This window comes from Prionailurus bengalensis, chromosome E2 (genome assembly GCF_016509475.1).
Source record: "Prionailurus bengalensis isolate Pbe53 chromosome E2, Fcat_Pben_1.1_paternal_pri, whole genome shotgun sequence".
Taxonomy (NCBI): Eukaryota; Metazoa; Chordata; class Mammalia; order Carnivora; family Felidae; genus Prionailurus; species Prionailurus bengalensis.
In genome coordinates, this window is record NC_057352.1 from 8,525,615 (window position 1) to 8,547,645 (window position 22,031).

General features: G+C 58.7%; 2 protein-coding genes across 6 annotated transcripts in view; one reads left to right on the forward strand and one right to left on the reverse strand.

Moving 5' to 3' along the window:
- The first annotated feature begins 501 nt into the window (after positions 1 to 501).
- Positions 502 to 5,405, forward strand: FUZ (fuzzy planar cell polarity protein). 4 transcript variants are annotated; one of them, XM_043598497.1, is made up of 11 exons: positions 502 to 718; positions 1,340 to 1,461; positions 1,714 to 1,798; positions 1,912 to 1,980; positions 2,179 to 2,283; positions 3,083 to 3,280; positions 3,408 to 3,503; positions 3,815 to 3,921; positions 3,999 to 4,063; positions 4,143 to 4,217; positions 5,136 to 5,405. In XM_043598497.1, exons 2-11 carry the CDS (start codon positions 1,379 to 1,381, stop codon positions 5,360 to 5,362), a joined length of 1,110 nt encoding a protein of 369 aa, XP_043454432.1. In that variant the 5' UTR covers positions 502 to 718; positions 1,340 to 1,378; the 3' UTR covers positions 5,363 to 5,405. The 4 variants fall into 4 exon arrangements, with proteins under 4 accessions (XP_043454432.1, XP_043454429.1, XP_043454430.1 ...); XM_043598494.1 differs by lacking the exon at positions 502 to 718 and adding an exon at positions 765 to 1,073; XM_043598496.1 differs by lacking the exon at positions 502 to 718 and adding an exon at positions 766 to 918.
- Positions 5,398 to 22,031, reverse strand: part of AP2A1 (adaptor related protein complex 2 subunit alpha 1) — a 29,425-nt gene continuing 12,791 nt past the window's right edge. Inside the window, exons 5-24 of one of the 2 annotated variants that reach the window (XM_043598466.1) lie at positions 17,285 to 17,414; positions 16,806 to 16,907; positions 15,324 to 15,432; positions 11,971 to 12,121; positions 11,487 to 11,655; positions 11,243 to 11,380; positions 10,882 to 11,064; positions 10,301 to 10,398; positions 9,864 to 10,095; positions 9,589 to 9,756; positions 9,345 to 9,508; positions 8,966 to 9,031; positions 8,559 to 8,615; positions 8,366 to 8,448; positions 8,144 to 8,233; positions 6,887 to 7,010; positions 6,671 to 6,787; positions 6,483 to 6,552; positions 6,150 to 6,284; positions 5,398 to 5,837 (exon numbers count right to left, since the gene is read on the reverse strand). In XM_043598466.1, the coding sequence (XP_043454401.1) occupies positions 5,760 to 5,837; positions 6,150 to 6,284; positions 6,483 to 6,552; positions 6,671 to 6,787; positions 6,887 to 7,010; positions 8,144 to 8,233; positions 8,366 to 8,448; positions 8,559 to 8,615; positions 8,966 to 9,031; positions 9,345 to 9,508; positions 9,589 to 9,756; positions 9,864 to 10,095; positions 10,301 to 10,398; positions 10,882 to 11,064; positions 11,243 to 11,380; positions 11,487 to 11,655; positions 11,971 to 12,121; positions 15,324 to 15,432; positions 16,806 to 16,907; positions 17,285 to 17,414 (2,464 nt within the window). In that variant the 3' untranslated portion in view covers positions 5,398 to 5,759. The remainder of the gene's footprint in view (positions 5,838 to 6,149; positions 6,285 to 6,482; positions 6,553 to 6,670; positions 6,788 to 6,886; positions 7,011 to 8,143; positions 8,234 to 8,365; positions 8,449 to 8,558; positions 8,616 to 8,965; positions 9,032 to 9,344; positions 9,509 to 9,588; positions 9,757 to 9,863; positions 10,096 to 10,300; positions 10,399 to 10,881; positions 11,065 to 11,242; positions 11,381 to 11,486; positions 11,656 to 11,970; positions 12,122 to 15,323; positions 15,433 to 16,805; positions 16,908 to 17,284; positions 17,415 to 22,031) is intronic. The other variant, XM_043598467.1, reaches the window with a different exon arrangement.

Here is a 22,031-nt window from a genome sequence, read left to right on the forward strand (position 1 = left end):
AATACAGGATTGGCTAAATCGATCTGCTTACATCCGTAATGTTGATTATCAAAAGACATTTATACAAAAACGTCGTATTTATGCGGTCTGAGGAGAAAAAAAAGTTTGAAGGCAACATTAGCACAGTGATCATATTTGTCAACAATGGGTGAATATTTTGTGTTAAATGTCAACCTTTTATCTCGGGAAAGTGGGGGCTATTTTCACGTTCGGCGTGCTACACTAGCGTGTATAAATTTATTAGAAAAATAAGGTTATTTTTGTGATTCTGGAAAATAAAGGATTTCGTCTTTCTTTTTCCAACAACAAAAACAACCTTCTCCTCTGGTGGTTACTAGGCAACGTTCGCCGGACCAAACCATCCGCGAGGGGGAAAGGGGAGGTGGTATTTTTCTCGGCTTTGCTCGAGATTCGTCATGCGGCCATCTTTGAGTGGGGCACAGTTCCATACAGTCTTAGCCTGGAAATTAGACGGAACGCGGGGTTGCTAGGCAACGCCCCGGCACCGTCACCATCTTTGAGTCGGGCACAGCTGTTTATCACTTTAGAATGTAAAACATCCTAGCCTACCTGACGCTTGCTAGACAACGCCTGGGCGCCGTCACTACCTTCAAGCCGGGCTCTTCATTCTCTTCTCTAAATAAATGGAGTCAGCCGAACTATTTCAGGGAGAAACTACGAAGCATTGCAAGCCCCAGAGGCGCCATCTTTGTTAGGGGTATGTGACTTCCGGCTGGGGCGGAAGAGAACCTAACGGGGCTTGGGGGAGGTGCTGCAATAGAGACTGAGGGTGGGTTTGAGTTGGATGGAGAAGGCGGGAATTTACTTCTCTGCCAATCAGCTCCCCATCTCGCCCTCTGGCGGCTTCGGATGGCCGACCGGCCTGCCGACTTGGCGTGACTATGGGCATGTTCCAAGGTGGTCACTGACTGCCCCCACGAGGGGACCGGAGGGGGTTCCAAATGGGCGAGGAGGGGACGGAGGGCACCGTGCATCTGCTCTGCCTCGCGGCCTCCAGCGGAGTCCCCTTGTTCTGCAGAAGCAGCCGCGGCGGCGCCCCCGCACGCCAGCAGGTGGGGCCCTGGACGCCTGGATCTCCAAAATAGAAGGGGGCTGGGCACGTGGACTCTGGGTCGGCAAGGGAGTAGGGTCTGGAGAAGTTTCAGAGTTGAGTTTAGTTAGAGGGCCACGAGTGTAATGAATGGACCAATAATCCTGGTTCCCAGAAGAGCAGGGGCCAGGGGATCCAGAAAGAGGAGGGGGCTGGGGCCCCGGACACTTGGGTCCCAAGGTGGAGGGGTTTGGGGGCTCCCGTCTAATGTCCCCAACTTTTCCCCAGCTCCCGTTCTCGGTCATCGGCTCTCTCAATGGCGTACACATGTTTGGGCAGAATCTCGAGGTGCAGCTGAGCTCTGCAAGGACCGAGGACACGACCGTGGTGTGGAAAAACTTCCATGACAGGTCTCCACGTGGTAGCTTGGGGGCAGGCACAGGGCCCGGATGAAAGCCCCTGTCGAAGATGGCCTCCACGGCCAGCTGTTTACTTGGCTGTGGAAGCTTTGCCAAGCCAGTTACCCTCTCTGATCCCTGGGTTTCTCTGTACGAGGAGCGGGTTGTGCTGGCTGGCAGAAGACGTAGCCGGCAGAAGATCGAGTCACTGCCCTGTTTCTGAGGCCTGGACTCATTCTCGCTTCTTGGCCCCCTTTCTCACAGCATCACCCTCATTGTTCTGTCATCTGAGGAGGGCACCTCGGAGCTGAGGCTGGAGAGACTACTCCAGATGGTGTTTGGGGCCATGGTGAGACTCCCTAGCCCTCTTCCCCAAACCCAGGAACCTGAGTTCTCAGTATCCTCCTCCCTCCACCAGGAGTCCAGATCCCCAGCCCCTCCTCTCTTATTTGCTTCTTCTAGGTTCTTCTTGTGGGGCTTGAAGAACTGACCAATATCCGCAACGTAGAGAGGCTGAAGAAGGAGTTGAGGGTGAGGCTTCAGGACGTGAGGATGGAAGTTAGCTTGCCCCGTCGCTGATATTTGGGAACTACAGTTCCCAGCAGCCTCTGCGGCGGCCTGGTCAACTGACCCCAGAGCTAGGCTCCGTGGGGCTAGTTTTCTGAAGGGGAGGCGGCAGATCTGGGGGCCATCCGGGTCCTTAAGCCCCTTCCTTCTCCCCTCTGCTAGGCCAGTTACCGCCTCATTGACAGTTTCCTGGGGGACTCTGAGCGCATCGGGGACCTGACCCAGTGTGTGGACTGTGTGGTTCCTCCAGAGGTGTCTCTCCTGCAGGTACTGAGGATGCCTGGGAACCCTTGAACCTGTCACTGTGGCCCTGGCTTAGTCCTGATCCTCTTACCCCCGGGCCTTTGCCTCAACCTCTTCCCATCCTCTGGGCCAACCCCAACCCCCCACTTGGCCCCAGAAGGGTCTTTCTACACCCAGGGCTGACCCCGCCCCTCCCCAGCTCACAGCCCTCCGGTGGCTCTCATCGCCCCCAGGACCAGCTTCCATGCCCTCAGCCTGGTGTTTGAGGACCTGTGGGATCTGAAACCCACCAACGAGCTCGCCCCGACCTCTAACTCCACAGTCCGCCTTCACCCAGCTGCCTCGTGGGTCCCACGAATCCCACCAGCTTCCCAATTTCCTTGCTTTGGCACATGCTGGTCCTTTTGCCAGTGGATCTCTATCTATCCTTCCTTAACTACCGCTCTTGTTGAGTCACCTGGCATGGCCGCCTCCCAGCAGAGGGACTCTGGGCAGGCGACCTGACCTCTCTGAGCTGGAGTAGGCTGTCGATTGCGCCTACTTGGCACGTAGTAGGTTTCAATAAGCCGCCACTGGGCTGTTGTAACCGGTAGCTTCAGTAGCACGTTGTCAGGCCAGGGAGCAGGCACGTTACCTGTTTAATCTCACTTTCCAATGTGACTTGGGGATGGTACCTGCATGTGAAGGGGAAGGAACCCAGGCCCCGGGAGGGTGAGGCAGGCGAGCATGCCAGTTTCTTCACACCCCTGGCCCACCTGGGAAGATCGGCGCTGCCCCTGCTTGTGTCCCCTGACTCCTGACTCGGCCTGCCTGCCTTATCCAGGAAGCCCTCTCTGGGTTCGCTGAGGCAGCAGGCACGGCCTTTGGCAGCCTGGTCGTGTCAGGCCGGGTGGTCGCAGCAACAGAGAGCTGGTGGCGGCTGGGGACGCCGGAGGCCGTGCTGCTCCCCTGGCTGGTGGGGTCCTTGCCGCCTCAGGCCGCTCGCGACTACCCGGTGTACCTGCCACACGGGAGTCCCACGGTGAGTTGCGGGGGCTCTGCGCCTGCGGTTGCGAGCTAGAAGGGACGAAGGGGCCGAGACGTGAGGGGGCGGGGCTTCGGGGGGGAGGGGAGGGGCTCCGGCCGGCCCATCCCGCGCCCCGCTTCAGGTCCCGCACCGGCTTCTGACCCTGACGCTGCTGCCGGGCTTGGAGCTGTGTCTGCTCTGCGGGCCGCGCCCTCCCCTCAGCCAGCTGGATCCACAGGTGAATCCGGGCGTGTCCCCGCTTTTTCCCCGTGACACCCTCTGCCGCGGGCCCCTGTGCCCCCTCACCACCGCGCCCGGCCGGCGCTCTCTCCGCACTGGACCCGCTCTCCGTCAGCCCTGCCCCTCCTGTAGGCCCCGCCTCCTGTGGCCTGCGTTCCAATCGCCTTCACGCCAGCCCCGTCCCTCTTTCGCTCTCATCCCCTCCTTGGTCCCCTCTGTCCTCCGCCCTCGTGGGCCCCTCCTCTCTTCCCTGCCCACGCCCCCTCCCCTAGTACCCGCCCCTGATCTCGCCCACCGGCCCCGCCTCAGCTTCTGGACCGCTGGTGGCAGCCAGTGCTAGACCCGCTGCGGACCTGCGTGCCGCTGGGACCCCGAGCGCTGCCCGCTGGCTTCCCCCTGCACGTGGACGTCCTCGGGTAGGGTTTGGTCGGGCGCGTGGGTTGGGGGGCCCTCATCCCCTCTTCCCCGGCCCGTGACACCCCCTTTCTCGCAGGCTGCTGCTCCTCCACCTGGAATTGAAACGTTGCCTCTTCACCGTGGAGCCCTCTGGGGATCAAGGTGACTGGCGAGGGCGGGGCTAGGAGGGGCGTGGGCCGTGGAGGAACTCTCGGTCACCTGGTCTCTCTTCCCCCTCCAGAGCCTTCTCCTGAGCAGCGCAGGCGCCTCCTCCGCTCCTTCTACTCATTGGTCACCGCCACGCACTTCCCACCAGGTCAGCGGCCGAAAGTGCCTGCTTCGCACACTGCGGGACAGCGAGTCTCAGATCACGGGGAGGACGGGGCGTCCACACTGATGGGGAGGGGCAGCGAGGTCCCAGCTTCCAGACTGCAGAATCTACTGGGCAATCAACACTGACACTGAATCTCTTGCCGAGGGCTTATGTACGTAATGATTCACTTCATCCTCATAGGTGAGGGATATCGCCTGTTACATCCTCATTCCCATAGTACAGATGAGGAAACAGAGGCTCAGCTGATAAGCAGCAGAGAGCCAGCGTTCACACAGAGGCAGCCTGGTTCCCATACCCACACGCACCACTGAACCGCTCAAAGTACAGGCTTTGTCTGCGGTTTTTGCCCCCCCCCCCCCCGCCGGGGGTGGGGGGCATCCCGCAGAGCCTGGATTAGGAAGGGAAAGTTGTCTTGCAACCCATGAGGCCCTACAGAGACAAAGGAAGGGACTTAGGATGATTCTACAACCCCAGTGAAGATCCCAATGGATGCAGCAAGATGGTAAAGGGCTCTACCTGGGAGGGACAGAGGTCTGTCCCTCCCCCCCCCCCCCACTTCCTGGTGTCAAGTGGGGCGGGGTCCTCGGTAGGGTTAGAAGGGAGCCCCATGCCTGGTACTGGGCAGGGGTGACCTGTGTGTCTGTGGTCTGTATTGCTAAGCGGCTTGTCCGGGGCCGCACACAGTATCCCCAGGGAAGAGGGGGCGTCGGCTGGCTGGGAAGAAGGGGGGGCGGTGAACTCCATGGCCTTCTTCAGTCAACGGACAGTCGGCTGGAGCCATGAGGCCCCCACCCATCAGGAGTCGAATTTAGGCCCGGGATGTGGCGTCGCTCCTGCGGGTTGGCGTTCTAGTTGCCCAGGCCCCACTGGTCACCTTGGCCCTTCCTGTCCTTCCTCCAGAGCCGGGGACACCAGAGGACAAGGTGGAGGATGCAGCCCAGAGGGCCCAGGTGCCGAGAGCCTGCTACCTGGTGTCTGGGCCCGAGGAGCCAGGCACAGGATGGCGGCTGGTGGCCCTGCAGTTGGGGCCACGGCGGTTGCTGCTGCTGGTGTCCGCCCAGAGCCCCACCCATGGGCTGCGGAGCTTGGCCACCCACACTCTCCACGCCCTCACCCCGCTCCTCTGACCCCTCGGCCTGAGCCATGAACACAGACATGGCTGTTAGCGTCTCTCTGTTTATTCGCTCACAATAATACACAGCCCCTGGACGGGGAGGGGGCGGGAGGGGCTACGATGGGGTGGGGTGGGAGGGGAGGAGGCGCCCGCTTCCCCGGCCCCTCTCCCCTCTGTGCTTAGGGGGGAAAGGGAGGGAGGGGGCTCCCCCTTACCCCCCAGAATGTAAACAGCAGCAGATGAACAAAAATAAAAATACAAAAGGCCGGAGGAAGGTCCCAGGCATCCCCCCACCCCTGGGGTCTTCCCTGTCACCAATGGAGGTCCCCTCCCTGCCCCATCCACCAAAGCTGCCTCAGTCCTAGGGGCTGCCCGGCGCCGGCCACATCCCCGGGGGCAGAGTCCAGGGCTCAGAACTGCTGGGCCAGCAGCTCACACAGGTGACGGGAGACGGGTTCCTTGCTCGTGCGCAGGGTCAGCCGGTACATCTGGGTGGGGGACATGATGGTGTGGACTCAGGGAGGAGGCAGAGGGGTCAGAGAGCCCGGGAGAGGAGGATATAAGGGAGACAAGAGAAAAGGGGCAAAGGGATCAGAAAGGCGATCGAAGGGACGAGAGGCAGGAATGGAAGCGACACAGGAGGTAGAGGGTGAAAGGTCAAAAGCCAGAACCAGAAGGGGGGAGATGCCGAGAGGTGAAAATCAGGAGGGAAGGGGAGAGGAAGACAGCGCATAGAGAACACAGGGACACAGAGAACGTACAACCAGGCAGGGGGTGATGCCTCCCAGACCACCACTCACCTGAGCCTGGGCATTGGGCTCCAGCCGGAGCAGACAGCCCACCTGCAGGGCTTTCGTTTGGATGATTCCAGCCCCCACGAAGTTCTCGGGGTTCGGGTCCACATTGTCCAGGAGAGCAGAGCCAAACCCCAAGAGCTGGGGCGAGAGAAGGGGAGCCATCAGAGGCTGCCGATCCGGCAGCAACCAGGCCGTAGTGAGCCAGTTCCCCAAAACCCTTGCCAGTGGCAACCGGCCCCGCTTTACAGAGGGGAAAACAGAGGCACAGAAAAATGGGCACGGTTCCCCAGATCCGAATTAGGGGCCCCTCTCCTGTCTTGCTCAGTTGTCACTCACTTTTGCCTTAGTGACTTCCGCATCCATGGGGTGGTTGGCTTTGAAGATTTTCTGAGCCTCCTGTTGGGGGCTGGGGATGGGGGGGGGGGGAGGAAGTTCAAGTCAGGTCAGTTCAAAGTCAAGTCAGGTCAAGTCAAGGCCCCACCGCCTCCCCAGATGTGGCTGTGGCTCCGCCCCCCGCTGCTCACAGGCTCAGCTGCTTCCAGCGCTGGAAGAAGTCCTGGGCCGCCATCTCTGTGGGCTGGAAGAACTTGTTGATGGTCACGGGGAGCTTCAGGGTGAGGGACTGGGGGGCGCCCCCGTACCTAGAGGGAGGGGTGGCAAGGAGGGCTCCATCAGGCCCCGCCCCCATCCAGGAGACCGTGCCCGCTTGCTCGGCAGTGCCCTGCCAGACTCAGACTCACCGGAAGCGCACGGATAGGAGCGGGGGCGTCAGGAAGTCCCGCAGACACTCGATGTTGAGCACCTGCTGCACCTGCGCCCCGCCGTCCACCTGCGCGGCCACGCGCTTGGTCTGCACCGCCAGCTGTGCCCGCCTGTGGTCAAGGAAGCCGGAAAGAGGCGGCGGCCCCCGGCGGTCGTGGCCATGAACCCCTGATGGTTCTGAACTTTCCCCGCGGCCCCAGCCTGCAGGCCTCTGAGGAGCTGGTCCCGCCATCCCGGACTCATACCACAAGTCCCAAAGTCCCTCCTAAGTGAGACCTTCGACCGCCGCCTGGGTGCCTACTCTGGCTTTCTACCATGGGCTCAGCGACCTCCGTTATGGCATGTCGCACCCTACCGGGGTGGAAGCCCTTCCGGGGCTGTGATGGCTGACCTGAGTTTGAATCCTGGATCTTACCACCTCGGTGACTATGGGTAAGCAACTTTACCTCCTAAGCCTCATCTGCAAAATGGACAGTGTCCTCAGCATTCAATGAAATAATCCAGGACAAGCACTTATCAGTGTGTCTGGCACATGGTAGGTGCACAAAAAACCGGCAGCGTTACCACGTCTCCCTTCAAGTTGGCAAGGATGGGGTCTTACGCGTCTCTCGCCCTTCCCCTCCCCCCATGCCCAGCACAGAGCTGAGCCTACGGGAGTTCTCTGGAAACATCGATGCATGAGGCAACGGACTGAAAAGGTCCTCCTAGCTTTGGGGTCTAACCCCTGTAGTTTCATGGGCGTGAAAACCACTATCAGAGAAAGGAGAGGGGACTGACCCTTTGCCAGCCACCCTTCCAGAGTTTTCCAACAACACCGATCTTCAAAACAACACTATGAGAAGGGGATAGGAAGGCTCACAGAGGCAAAGTGACGGGCTCAGGTGACACAAGAGGGCTCTGGTCAGCATCGAGACCCCCAGGCCTGGCTCTTGGGCGCAGGAGGTACTGGAATCATGGGTGTGGAGCTCCTTGGAGGACGAGGTCAAAGAGGCCTGACAGAGACAAGCTGAGGCATACCTATCCCATCGCTTCCCTGTCTGCAGGCTGTCCTGGGGAGAAGAGGCCCGCCCCGGTATCACAGACACTAAGCCTCAAAGTAACCAGGTGCTTAGGCTTTCAAGTAAGACGACCGAACAGGGCTCTGGACCTGGGTCCATCTGCTTCCCAGTGGCCAGGAAGGCAGGCCTGGAGGGGCCAGGCTCAGGGGAGGGGGCTGGGCCAGGCCGGAAGGATATGAGTCTGGAGGTCGCCGGGGTGGACGACAGTGGGCGAGAAGTTCTGGAACTGCACAGATGTCTTGTTGCCATAGAACAGATACATGCGGCCTGCGCAGGGTGGGGAGGGGCAGGGTTCCAGCTGAGGTCCTTCAGCCTCCTCTCCAGGTACCACCCAAGCCCAGGGGTCACCGAAACCCCATCCCCACAGCCCAACCACCCCGCCCCCAGCACCAGACACACCCAAGTTCTGCCGGAACTCGGACTTGACTCCAATCTGCAGCAGCTGGTTCTCAAACAGGACCCCATTGTTCTTGCACACGAACCTGGGTGGGGTGGTGGGCAGCTCAGGAGGCCAGGAGTGCCTGTCGACGAGGCCCTTCCCTGTGCTCCCCACCTGTCCCCACTCCCCTCCCTGAGCCCTCCCCTGACTCACTTATTCAGCAGCTCATCCGCTTCTGGGATGGGCGGGCCGATGTCCTCAGGACCTGGGCTGCAAGGTGGAGAAAGCAGTGAGATGGGAAGAGGCTGGGGGGGGGGCTAGAGGAGAAGACCCAGCACTAAAGGTGAGAGACAGGAGCCCCCAAAAGGACAGAACCCCAGAATCCACATAACGAGATTCCCCCCAACGGACCCCAGAATCAGACTGGTGATTGTCTCTCATGGGAACAGGACACTGGTGTGTGCCCCCACCCCTGCCCCCGTATCAGAGGACCCCGGCTTTCACTCCCCTCCAAATCCGGGCCTCTGCAGCTCATCAGGAACCCCTTGATAAGGGCTCGAAGTCCCCTATCCCTCCCAGGGGCCGCAAATCTGCCCCCCAACCCTGAGGCCACCCCTTACTCAGCAGCTGGAGCTGGGTCAGCCAGCAAAGCCATGGGGCTCTCAGGGGCAGGCGGCTCCAGCTCGCTGGGCCATCCAATCCCAGAGCAGACAAGAGAAGACAGGCGTGGCAGGCAGCCAATCCCAGAGAGGCAGCAGAGGGCCGGAGACAGAAAGAGGGAGGAGGGAAAGAGAGAAGGAAAAGCAGGCTGAGACGTGGCTACGGGGAAGGACGACACAGTGTGGCCAGGGTCAGCCAAGAGTACAGAGTGGCCAGAGGGAGAGAGGAGGCCCGGGGAAGTGGCAGCCAGGGCGACAGAGGCACAGGGACAGGGAAGGAGGAGGGGGCTGTGAGGGGGCAGAAGGAAAAGGGGCGGCCCGGGGCCCAGGCAGGTAGTACCTGAGGAAGGCCTCCTCGGGCGTGGGCCCCAGGCTGGGCTGGGCAGCCGGGCCGTCGGAGAAGACGTCCACCAGGAGGTTCCCTGCACCCGAGGTCGCTGGGGGTGCGGCTGGGGGAGGGGCTGCCCGCAGCCCCAGGAGGTCGGCGGAGGGCGAGGGCGTTGACTGCAGGGAAGGTGCAGGTAGAGGTGAGAACGGGCAGTGCCCGGCAGGCCCCCCCCACCCTCGTTGGCCGAGGGACTCACCACAGTGCTAGGGGTGGGCTCCACGCCCCCGTTGACGTCATTGCTGCTGGGGTCCCTCCTGCCATCATCCAGGGCGCTGCCGGCCCCGGGGCCCTTCTTGCGTTTCAGCTTGGCCAGGATGGACGACTCGCGCTCGGGGAAGGGCGGCATCTCCTCCAGCACCGTGGCCTGTGGGGTGGGAGGGCGAGGGCGAGTCAGGGACGGCTCGGTGGCGGAGGAGAGGGCGGCCAAGGCTCAGGGGTGCGGGAGGGGCGCGCGGGGGCCGGCGCTCTGACCAGGACGTCCGTGCTGGCCACCGAGCTGAGCGTGAGGTACTCGACGGCGCGCTGCTGCAGCTCCACGTCAGCGTTGCGCAGCTGGGAGCCCGCCCGCAGCACGCCCTGGATGGTGGCCTTGGTCTCCGGGAAGAGGTTGATGAACTTGATGTAGGTGGACAGCAGCAGGGCCCGCGTGGCCACGCTGCACAGGTGGAACTTGGAGTGCAGCAGAGAGAACTGCACCGGGGGGCTGCGGGGAGCGGGGCGCGTCAGCAGGTGCGCCCCTCCCCGCCCGGGGCCCTGCTGCCCCCCTCAGAGGCCACCCCGGCGGCGGCCATCACGAGACACCCTGTCCCAGAGGCTCCCGGGAGCCCCGTCGCCACTGACCCTGAGACTCTTTGGGTCCCCCGAGCCCCGGACTCCTCGAAGTGCCGGGTGCTCACCCCTCCTCTCACCTGGAGCGGGGGTCCCCAGCAATCAGATTCCCAAACTCCCCGAGGATGTAGCCGCCGACCTTTACCATGTTCTCGTGGCAGGCTGGGGCCTGGAGCGCCTGCAAAGGCAGGGACAGGGCGGGTGACGACAGCGACACGCAGGCACCCAGACTCAGGGTTGCCTGGGGCGCCGGACTCCTATGAACCTGTGGAACTCTCACCCTGCTATGATGTGTGTGTATGTGTGGGGGTGGGGGTGTAATAGGAAAACTGAGGCACAGACCGGTCACGTGACTGCCCCCCCCCCCCCCCCCCCGGTGGTAAATCGGACCGCACGTGTCCCGCCTTTCTCGGGGCCGAGGGAGTGGGAACCTGCCAGGACCCGGAGATCAGTGACCACACACACGCTGGGTGGCCCGCACACGACACCCCGCCGACCCCCACACTGGCCCCCCGGGGGGCTGCCGGTGGCCCAGGGAGGCCAAGGCACTGCTCTGAGGAGGATGAAGCAGGATGGCGGCCCGGGATGGCTGGTGCCTCAGCCCCGGCTGTCCTGCCTCTGCCTCGGCGTCCCGCGGTGCGGGTGAGGTGGGGGTGCCGACCTCAAAGACGGTCTTGGCCGCGTAGCCCTGGACGTCATCGCGGTTGGTGACGATCTGCAGCACGCGGTACCACACCTCCTCACTCACGTAGTCGCCCGCGATGCGGATGAGGTTGAGGATGGTGTCCACGTACCAGCTGTAGTCTACCGCGTACTTCTCCGCCAGGATGGCCACCTTCAGGACCTGCCGGCCAGGGAGGGAGGCCGCGTGAGGGTGTGCGCGCACGCGCGTGTCCCCGCGGGGCAAAGTGTGGAATGACCGCACCCGGGCTCACCGCTGTCCCGGGCTGGAGACCCAGGAGTCCCGAACCTCAGCGCCCTCCTCCGTGGGACCCGGGTGCCCAGCTCCTCCCCGGACTTACGATCTCTTCGCGGATGGCATAGTCGGCCGTCTCCAGGTACCGAAGCATCTCCGACACGATCTGCTTGGCGTTGCTCCGGTCGCACATGGCGTAGAGGAGGTCGGCCGCCCGTTGTCGCACACTGACGTCCCGCTCCGTCTGAGGGAGGAGAGCAGGTGGGGGACGGTCCAGGCTCCGCGACGGCCTCCGAGCCCCGCGCCTCTCCCCGGGAGCAGAGATCCAGGCCAGCTCCGACGTGTCATACCTTGAGGGCATTGATGACCGTGTCGATGTGGGTCTTGACCGCCTCGTGGGAGAACTCGGAGCTGGCCAGCGTGCACATGCTCTCCAGGGCCAGGTAGCGGAGGTTGGTCTCCCGGTGCTGCAGGAACTGGCCCAGCTGGTTGCAGGCTCGCACCAGGAGGTTGGGCTCACTGCCAGCGAGAGCGCAACAGAGACGGGGCAAGGGGGCACATGAGAGGCTGGAGGACCTGGGCCCAGCTGACCCATCCCACATCACCCTCAGGACCTGGATCTTAACTCTCGCCCTCCATCCCCGTCACGGCCCCTCTGGTGATGCAGACATCTGGGCGTTGGGCCCACATGAAGAGACTCGGGAATTCTGCTTTCCAGGAGGGGATCCCGCACCAATCTGGATGGCTTCATCGTCCTCTGACATAGAAGTCACGACCCCCAGACCCGTCCTCCTAGGACGCAGGAGTCTAGGGCCCCAGCCCCCGGGCAGGCACCTGTCGTAGTGGATGATGAGGCTAATGGTCTCGAAGAGGATGGCGTTCTTGGCGTTGGAGTGCTGGACCTTCTTCGACTTGGGCGGCTCCTGGGCCTTGTTGAGCACGGTCTCCAGACACTCCACCAGCCGTCCCTTCACGGCAGCATCCTCTGGGGAAACGGAGGGCACGTCCCGGGCTGAGCTGTCGGCGCAGCAGGGGCCACCCCACGGCGCTCATCTTCCACTGGAAGTGTGGGCCCTGCAGCCGTGGCCTGGGGTCTCTGCTCCCTCAAGCTCATCCTTGGTCTCCAGGTGACCGGGGGGCAGGGGGTGTGTGTGGCAGCAAGGCAGCAGAAGACACGACTCCAGACCTGGGCTCTTGTCCTGCTCTGTGCTGACACCCACCCCGGTGAGCCTCAGCTTCCCCTTCTGCAGCACCGACACCCTTCAGGCTTCTCACAGAACAAAGAAGTCTCCAGAAACCATCCTGGGAGACACTGTGAAACCTGCGTCTCCCTAAGGAGCGGTCTGAGCACCTGAGACAGACAGACGCCGACCGGAAGTCCATACAAACACCCATAACTGCCATTCTGTGGAATGCGAGGCAGCACCACGTGGATAGAACAGCCGGCAAGGGGCGCCCGGGTGGCTCAGTCAGTTCTGCGTCTGACTTCGGCTCAGGTCAAGATCTCACGGTTCGTGAGTTCGAGCCCCACATCAGGCTGTCACTGCCCTGTCAGCACAGAGCCTGCTTTTGATACTGTCCCTCTCTCTCTGCCCCTTCCCAGCTTGTGCTCTCTCTCTCAAAAATACACAAACATTAACAAAAATTAAATAAACACACAAGACCAGCTGTCAAGCGTTCCCGTGAAAATTGTTGCGCCCAAATGTCTCAGGCGGCTCACGGGGCAGAGGAACGAAAAACGGGACACGAGGCAGCTATGGCCAAATCCAGAATGCGGGACACCCTTTCAAGGCAAAACCCTCCCGGCTTCTTCAAAAACAGGGAGCGAGGGGGTGGGGGGTGGGGGGCTATTTCCAGGCCACAAACAGGGACAAAGACCTGATGAAATTTAAGCCGTGGTCCTAGATTGTATTTTTTTTTTTTTTTCTTTAAGGCACACAAACAAAGCTGTGGACGAGGGTGGTTTGCATGGTGCCTGGACAGCCAGTCGACACTGTGAAGAGATTCTGAATCTTCCCAGGTGCGACAGGGGCACCGTGGTTTTGCGCCGTGTTCTCGGTCTTATGAAATGTGTACAGGTGGACTTGGGGGAGGGGAGCGTTGTGATGTGTGCAACTTACGTCAAGTAACTGAGCAAGCGGGTGTTTGAGAGAACAAAGCCAACGAGGGCGTGAAGAGCAGTGTTACCGGTCTCTGCTGGGTCTGGGGCGGGGCTTAGGCGTGCACTACTCTGTTCTCACAAGTTCTCTTCATGTTTGAAGTTTTTCATAATAAAAAAAATTGGGGTGAAAGCCAGGGTCACAGAATAAAGGGACAATTCCTTACAGATTTAAGACAGATTTATGAGAAATAATTAAATCTGATACTTGTCTCTTTTTCTTTTTTCTTTTAAAATTTTTAAGTAACCTCTATGCCCAACGTGGGGCTCGAGCCCACAACCCTGAGATCAAGAGTCGCGTGCTTCACCGACTGAGCCAGCCAGGCCTCCCTCAGGGCTTGTATCTTGATTGGATCCTAGTCTGAACAGACTGTGATTGCTATGTTGGGGAAAATTAGGGAAATCTGCGGTGGCCTCGAGGCCACTGGGGAGCCACTGTTAGCTTTAAGTGTGACCACAGAATTACTGCTGTGAATAAAAATGCCTACGGTTTGTAGCAATGCATAACAAATACTTAAAGGTAAAAACATCATGATGTCTGTAACTGACTTAAATGTTTAAGAAAAAAATTAGCAAAATAAGAGCAAGCGTACAGCAAAATGTCAAGTCCAGGTGACGGGGACGCTCTACTTGTCTGTATCCTGGAAACTTTTTCATAATGCGTCGTTAAAAAAATTTCTTGTAAATAGGGGCGCCTGGGTGGCTCAGTCACTTAAGTGTCCGACTGTTGGTTTCGGCTCAGGTCATGATCTCACGGTTCGTGAGTTCAAGCTCCACATCGGGCTCTGCGCTGCTCTCTCTCTCCCCCTCCCCTGACTCACGCTGTCTCAGTCTCTCTCTCACAACAAATGAATAAACTTAAAAAAATTTCTTGTAAGTAAACGGGAGACGGCCCCTCAGTCTCTCTGCGCACCATTTGCTCAGACTCATGGATGAAATGCCTACAATGCAGAGAGGGTGAGAGTAGGTGAGGTGCATGCTCTGGGCACACCCCAAAATGATGAGGCAGGGCTCCTGGGATGGAAGGGAGCCTAGAGATCTGCCTGAGCTCTTCCTTCCAGGATGAGAAAGAGGCCCAGAAAGGGCCCGAGACTTCCCCAGGACCACATGATAAAATTCATCACTGGCTTTCACAGCCTGGGAGGGGCCTCTGGTGTCACTTACATCATATAGCCCATTAGCGTGTGCATGTACGCACACAGACGTGCAGACATGCGCAGACTCACACACACGGCCAGGCGTTCGCAGATATGTGCTCATGCGCACGGTTGGCTGTGAAGATTCAGGGCCGCACATCGGTCCCTGGCCACAGCAGGTGCTCGGTACCCTGGCCGAACTGAAGGGAACTGGTTTATCGGTCACCTACTATGTTCTGAGCACCTCAGCACAGGGTCCCTCAAAACTGCTCCGTGAAGTGACACAGCTGAGGATATGGGAGCTCAGGGGAAGCCCTGGCCCGTATGGCGGAGTGAGGGATTTGCAGTGAGAGGGTGCAGTCAGGCTCTGCCCCTTAGTCACGGCCTGGGCCTGGAAAGGTGATGTCGCCTCTCCAAACCTGTTTCCCTGTTTGCGTATTGCAGGGATGGCTCCCCCTCACCGGCTCTGTCGGGAGCACATAGACACCCCCGGTGCCTTACCTGGCTCGCTACGGGCGCAACATCCACACCATGGCCGTGACCTCGAGCAACAAGGTCACGGACACCTCTGACAGAGCTATGCTAATCCAGACGGCACTGCCTGGAATCACCCCCTGATCTGCTGGGTGACCTTGGGCAAGGACCCCCTCCTTCCCAAGCCTCGGTCTCCCCCCCACTAAAATGGGTGTGACAACAGCTCCTACGTTACAGGGCTAGAGCACAAGCGTGGCTTCCCAGGGACCCCAGCCCACAGCAGATCAACACACGCCGTGATCTGTCTGATTCTTTGGGTTGCCCCCCCACTAACTGCAGCCTCGCAGAAACCCTGACAGCCCCCCGCCCCTGGCCAGGTCAGAGGCCCCGGATCCCCGGCCAGGTGGGCTCGGCGGTACCTGGCGGCGGGTAGCACTGCAGCAGACGCAGAAGCTTCACCGAGAGCCAGGGCGCCGGGACGAAGTAGTAGGTATAGTCCTGGAGGTCGGTGGAGGCCGAGGAGACGATCTGGGGGCGGGAAGAGGGGGTGAGGCCCGGACAGGGAAGGGCGGGGCAGAGTGACACTGCCTTCCCCAGGGGGCGCAGGAATCTGAGGCTCGGGGAGGGGAGGGAGGAAGCCAGGGGGCACACAGCGAGGGACGACCTCGGCTGCGGTGCTCGCCGATTTTTTTTTTTTTTAATTTAATTTTTTATTTTTTAAAAATTTACATCCGAATGAGTTAGCATGGTGCCCGTCGAGTTTTTGACAGTGCTGCCGTCTGCAGGGCAGGAAGTCTCTGCCGATCCAATTCCCTCCCGTGAGCTCCTTGCTCCAAGGGCTGACAGCGTGGAGCTTGCTTGGGATTCTCTCCCCCCCCCACCCCTGCCCTTCCCCTGCTTCTTCTCTCTCTAAAAAATAAACAAACATTAAAAAAAAAAGAAAGAAAGAAAGGCTCGGGGAATAGGTGGGGAATTAGTAGAAGGGTGTGGGACTCCTCCTTATGGCAAACTCCTCCTGCTCACCCCTCCTCCAGGAAGCATTCCCACCATGCTCTGTGCCACTGCCATGATGGTATGTGCCCTGACCCGAGTGTCACTGTAGGTGTCTCCCGGACCAGCCTGGCACACAGGAGTATTCAGATGTATGGTGAATGAATGACAAAGCAACTGAATGAGCTGGTGTGTTTGTTCTCTTTGCTTGCGAATCCAGGCCTCCCCTTACCTGCCCAGGAAATGTTCATATTCACTCCAAGTCTCAGTTCAGGGATCACCTCTCCCGGGAAGCCTTCCTAGAGTGCCAGGCTGGGTTAAGTGTCTCCTCTGGGGGTCTACAGTGCCCTGCACTACCTCCGTGACAGCACAGATCACTCCTGTGAAAATCTGGGACACTGTCGGCCCTACCGCGTGCCCCTCCCCCCCGAACAGGACAGGGCTCAGGCTGACTCATCTGTGTCCCCACAGGAGGCCTCAGGGCATGTTCCCAGGACATGGGCGAAGGTGGTAAGAGAAGCAGAAGGAAAGAGAGGAAGGGAGATGTAGGAGAAAGAGAAATAGGAGAAAGTAAGAGACAGGAGGGCGGGGGGTGGGGTGGGAATCCGGAGAGCTGTTCTCACCTCCCGGGTGCTCATACTAACACCATATAGACGGACTGACAGCAGCTACACCGTGAGGTGGGCGCCGGGAGTGTCCCCATTGAACAGACTGGGGACATGAGGCCCAGAGAGGTGAAGCCTCTCTGGAAGTGGCCGAGCCAGGATGAACCTAGTTCAGAGCCTGAGTTCCTCACCACTGGGTGGGGCTGCCGTTCCGGGAGAAGGAGGGGGACGAGAGAGGGGCTCCAGGCGACAGAGAGCCTCCAGGGAAGTCCACCTCCCTGCAGCCAGCGCCAAGACCACACCCACCCGGCTCAGGCGAGACACGGCCAGGGAGATGCAGGTCTTAAAGTCGTCCGGGTTCTTCTTGCAGAGACAGGTGATGAGGCTGACAGCAGCCGTGACCACACCCTGCAGAGACAGACAAATGGCAGGTCAGGGCTGGGGGGCGGTGGGGAGGGTCAGACTGGGGATAAGTGTCCAGGCTGTGGATCTGAAAGCAGAGGCTCAAGGGCCGGGGGGGTGATGGGTGTGGGGGACACTGGACAGGATCCCTGGGCAGTCAGGAGGGGTAATCAGGGATCGATGTGGGGGTTTCTGGACACTTGGGTGGGTGACAGGTACTAAGGACACTGGACCAAGATCTCTGGGTGCCTGAGTAAAGGCAGGGACAGAGGTGGGGGTCCCTGGGCGTCCAGGTGGGAATCAGGGCAGAGGCGGAACTCCCTGGGCTTCTACGTGAGCGTCCAAGGCAGAAGGGTCTCCCGGTGAGCGGGCGGGGGCCTCACCATGTGCTGGTCGTTGAGCAGGTGCACCACGCGGGCCGTCCACTCGCCCATGGGCACTAAGTCAGGCGAGGCCTTGTAGAGTCGCAGCAGGCACAGGGCCGCGCTCTGTTTCACGCTGTCCATGCTGTCCCTGCAGGGGCACAGTTTGGCGGGGGGAGGTGAGTGCGACCCCAGCCGCACAGAACTACGAGACCATGACCCGAGCCGAAGTCAAACGCTCTGCCGACTGAGCCACCCAGGCGCCCTGTCCATCTCCTCCTTATGACAAACCGAGGAACCGGGGCCAGATGCGTGTGCTCGAGGTCCTGACTTGTGGGACGCGGCTCCGGGACAAGCCGCTGACCCTCTCCGATGGGCTGGGGGATGGAGAAACGGCACCGTGGACCAGCAGCTGGCGTGGCCTGGAGCACAGAGGGGGCGCGGGAGCTGTTCTGAGCGCCCGGGCGGCCGCCTCGAGGTGCAGCTCTCCCGGAGAGGATTCAACCAAAGCCCGGGCCGAGGGCACCGAGGGAAGTCCCTGCACCAGTCGAAGGTCGGGTGCAAAGACCTCTCCCAGGACGAGCAGTAGAAACACGAACTGCGGCGACAGAGCAGCTCTGTATGCTCCCATCAGACAGGCAGACGTGTGCGTGCCGGCCGGGCCGGGGGTGCAGACACGGGGACGGGCCCTCAGGAAAGGAGCACGGCGGGTGGGGGTGGGGTGGGACAGGTGGTGGGCGCCCCTGGCCCGCGTGCCCTGGGAGTGACGCGGACCAGGCCCGGCGATATGCTCCTGGACACCCACCCTGGGGAAGGGCACACACGCATGTTCAAGGCGATGGCTCGAGAACGTTCACCGACTGACAGTCGTCAAACTAAAACCAAAACTGGCAGAAGGTCCGTCCCAGTGGTGCTCCATTAATGACCTTTTTACCATTGTTACAGCCCATGTGTCAGGAGCCCTGAGCCCAGGCCATGTTTTGTTCTAGGCGTTTCTATACAGGAACCTTCATCAGAGCTCTCGAGGGAGGTGACCTCTACCATCACCTCCAGATACAGGGAAGGGAACGTCCAGCCGCACACCAAATGGAGGAATAAGGGCTATTTATCACCTTGGTTAACGTGAAGACAGACGGTGCGACTAGTTAGGTAAAGCTGAAAACTGCGTAATGTAGGGGTGTGTGCCCAGGTATAAAAGGACAAGGGGGCATGTGGGAATTATGACCATCAAATTCAGGGCACAGGGAGGTAGGGAAAAGCGGAGCAGGTGTGAAGGATATGGAAGGAATTCTACCGTAGCTGTTTCTTTTTTTTTGTTTCCTTTTTTTTTTTTTTTTTTTTTTGAGAGAGAGAGCATATGCGTGAGCAGGGCAGAGAGACAGAGAGAGAGAGAGAGAGAATCCCAAGCAGCCTCCAGGCTCAGCTCGGAGCCCGACGCAGGGTTTGATCCCAAGACCCCTGGGATCACCTGAGCTGAAATCAAGAGTCGGACACTCAACCGACTGAGCCACCCAGGGGCCCCCGCCTTTCTTTTTTGAAAAAGCTGTGATACTGCATGACCCAGCAATCCTGCACCCAGGCATCTACCAACTGAAAACAAAGTTCACACTATGCATGTGTACATTATTCGTAATAGTCCAAAAAAAAAAAAGAAAAAAAAAGGTGGCAACTTTCTGATGGATGAATACAGCCGAATATCACTATTGGGCCACAGAAAGGAAAGAACCACAGCTTCATACAACATGGGGGAACCACGGAAACATTATGCCAAGTGAAAAAAGCCAGACACAAAAGGCCATGTGTTGGGCGCTTCTGTTTATCTGAAATGTCCAGAGCGGGCAAATCCAGCACAACAGAGAGCAGATGAGCGGTTGCCTGGAGCGAGGGGCAAAGGCAATGGGGAGTGACGGCTAACAGGTATGGGGCTTCTTCCCGGGGCTAAAGAAACGTTCTGGAATTAAGAGTGGTCGTGGTTGCACAACATTGTGAATATCCTAAAACCCACCGAACTGCATGCTTTAAAATAGTTGACACAGTGAACTGGGTGTGATGTGGATTTGATCTTCAATTTAAAAAAAAAAAAAAAAATCTACCTAAAAAAATACATTCCCCTGTGCTCCCGTCACCGCCAAGGCCAAGCTTCGGGAGTCGAGAGAGACCAGCCGAGCACTCAGACATCCCCGGCCTGGCCGCTGACTCTGACGCGGCACAAGCCCCCAGCATCCATTCCCTGGTGGGCAACTCGGACATCGCCTCTGCCCACGAGTCTGTCACACTGGCCTCCTTCTCGGCCCTCACAGGCACCAAGCTCTCCCCGTTGGGGAAGCCGGCAATTTGTGTCTCACCCAAGCCAATGGTGGCTGCCTGTCCTCATCTTAAAGAAACCGAAAACGGCATCTGTCACGACTGACCACTCCGTCCCATGCGAAGGGTTCTTCTAGTCCCGCCCTATGGCCCGTTCTACATTCTCCTCCCATCTCCCTGGCCAGACCTCGACCGGCTGGGCTGCCCCGGGGCTTAGCCTTAGGTCACTCCTCGTCCCCTCTCATGTCTTCCTTGAGGCACTTCAACTGGCCGTGGCTTTAATTACTGTCCATCCTGCGCTGTCCCGTACGGTGGCCCAGCAACGTGTGGCTGCTGGACACAGGAAGCGAGGAGAACCCGAGCAGAAACACAACGTGTGTGCGTGCGCGTGCATCACACTTACAGGTGGTGATGACACGAACGGTTACATGGATAATTTTCATGCTGATCCAAGGTCAACGTGAAAATATTTTAGAGTGACTGGGTGAAATTAAAATATTAAAATAAGTTTCATGCGTTTATGTTCTTCCTTTGTCTAATGTAGCGACTTGAACCGTGGAGAGGCTGTGTGTGGCCCGCGTGCCATTTTTAGTGCTCCGTGCACGGCTCTCCCACACTCGCTCTCCAGCCTCGAGTCCCCGCCATCCAGTCGCCCACCTGACATCTCGGCCCAGATGGCCAATAGGCACCTCACGTCCCACGTGGCCAAACCTGGCTCAGGTCCTGCCTCTAGAGTCCCTGCTCCTCCCCAGTCTTGGTCATCCGCACACCTGTTCACCCTCATCCTCTCTCTCTTTCCTACCCCCACGTAACCCGTCCCGTCAGCGTCACTTCCCGAACATAGCCAGCCCCCGGCAGTTCTGACCTGGACGGCAACAGACACCTCCAGTGGTCTCCCCGCTACCACCCCCCACCCCCAGTCTCTAGTTCTGCTTGTGGTTTCTTGAGCTGCTTGATTCCGAGGATTGGCCTCTTTCATTGTTTCTGGGACATTCTCAGCCGTTACCCATTCAAACAACGGCCCTGTCACCTTCTCTTCCTTCTCTCTCGCTAGAGCTCTAGATGGCATTGTTAGACCTTCTCTATCTTCCATGACTCTTTTTTTTTTTTTTAATGTTTATGTGTTTATTTTGAAAGAGAGAGAGAGCAAGCTGAGGAGGGGAAGAGAGAAAGAGAGAGAGAGAGAGAGAAAATCCCAAGCAGGCTCCCCACTGTTAGCGCAGAGCCAGATGCAGGGCTTGAACTCCTGAACCGTGAGATCACAACCTGAGTTGAAATCAAAAGTTGGACGCTTAACCGACTGAGCCATCCAAGCGCCCTATCTTCCATGACTCTTAACCTCTCTCTCTAAATTTTCCATCTCTTCGTTTCTCTGGGCTGCATGCTGGTGAATTTCATCATTTCTACTGCCTGTTTACTAAATCTGCGTTGGCTCTGTCTACCCGGCTGCTAAACCAGACCACTTAAATAATACTCTCCATTTCTTTTTCAGATCTGCTTGCACTTCCATTTTTCAACTGTTTTCTTATTTACTGAAACATATGAAACATATTTATGTTACGTTATATGTGAATATTCCAATTTGATTATTATTTTCAGCTTCCTTTCTGCTGGTTCTCCCTCATGGTGTTGCACGGCCTGTGTTTAGTGATTTTCGATTGTGTGTTACTCATGTTAACTGGGAGCTTCATCTGTGGTGAAGGCGGGCTTCTCCAGAAAAGGCTGGTTTGCTTATGTCAGGCCTCAGCTACTACCAGCTTAAATCACTTTAAAGTTTGGCTTCAGAACTTGTGGACAGCCCAGGTAGGGGAAAATCAGGCTGAAAACCAGTGTGTGGGCTGCTCCGTGCCAAGGTTCAAAACAGGTAATTTTGCTGATAGTCCCCGAGGGGATTTATTTCTAGGTCACCCTCACTTTGAAGTGTGGCCTCTGGAGCTTCTCCTCAGACAAGCTTTGTATCCTGTTCCCAGAGGCCGCAGGGCCCCAAAACCAATATCTAGGTTCACCCTCCAAGCAAACTCTGGCTTTGGCACTCTGCTCATTTTCCCAGGTGCCAGGCCCTTCTTAGCTTGTGGCCTGTATGCTCCTCGTTTTCTCACTAGCTCTGAATACGCTGAAGAATGTTTCCTTTCTTCTTTTATCCAACATTGATAGTTGGGTTTCAGCAAGAGCATCAGTCAGGAATCTAGTCCACCACGCTACTAGAAATACACATTGTACCTTCTCCCATACCAAGCTGGGTGATCTTTTAAAAATACAAAGCCAGGGGCACCTGGGTGGCTCTCAGTCGGTTAAGCATCCGATTCTAGATTTCAGCTCAGGTCATGATCTCACGGTTTCGTGGATTTGAGCCCTGTGTCAGGCTCTGTGCTGGCAGCACGGAACCTGCTTGGGATTCTCTCTCTCCTTCTTTCTGCCCTTCCCCCACTCGCACTGTCTCTGTCTCTCTCAAAATAAATAAACT

What these genes read in the sequence shown, in the direction of transcription:
- FUZ (XM_043598494.1), top strand. Translation starts at nt 963, where the DNA reads ATGGGCGAGGAGGGGACGGAGGGCACCGTGCATCTGCTCTGCCTCGCG. An exon ending in TCAGCCAGCTGGATCCACAG is followed by an intron (nt 3,504 to 3,814) that starts GTGAATCCGGGC and finishes GCCCCGCCTCAG; the next exon opens with CTTCTGGACCGCTGGTGGCA. An exon ending in CGCCACGCACTTCCCACCAG is followed by an intron (nt 4,218 to 5,135) that starts GTCAGCGGCCGA and finishes TCCTTCCTCCAG; the next exon opens with AGCCGGGGACACCAGAGGAC.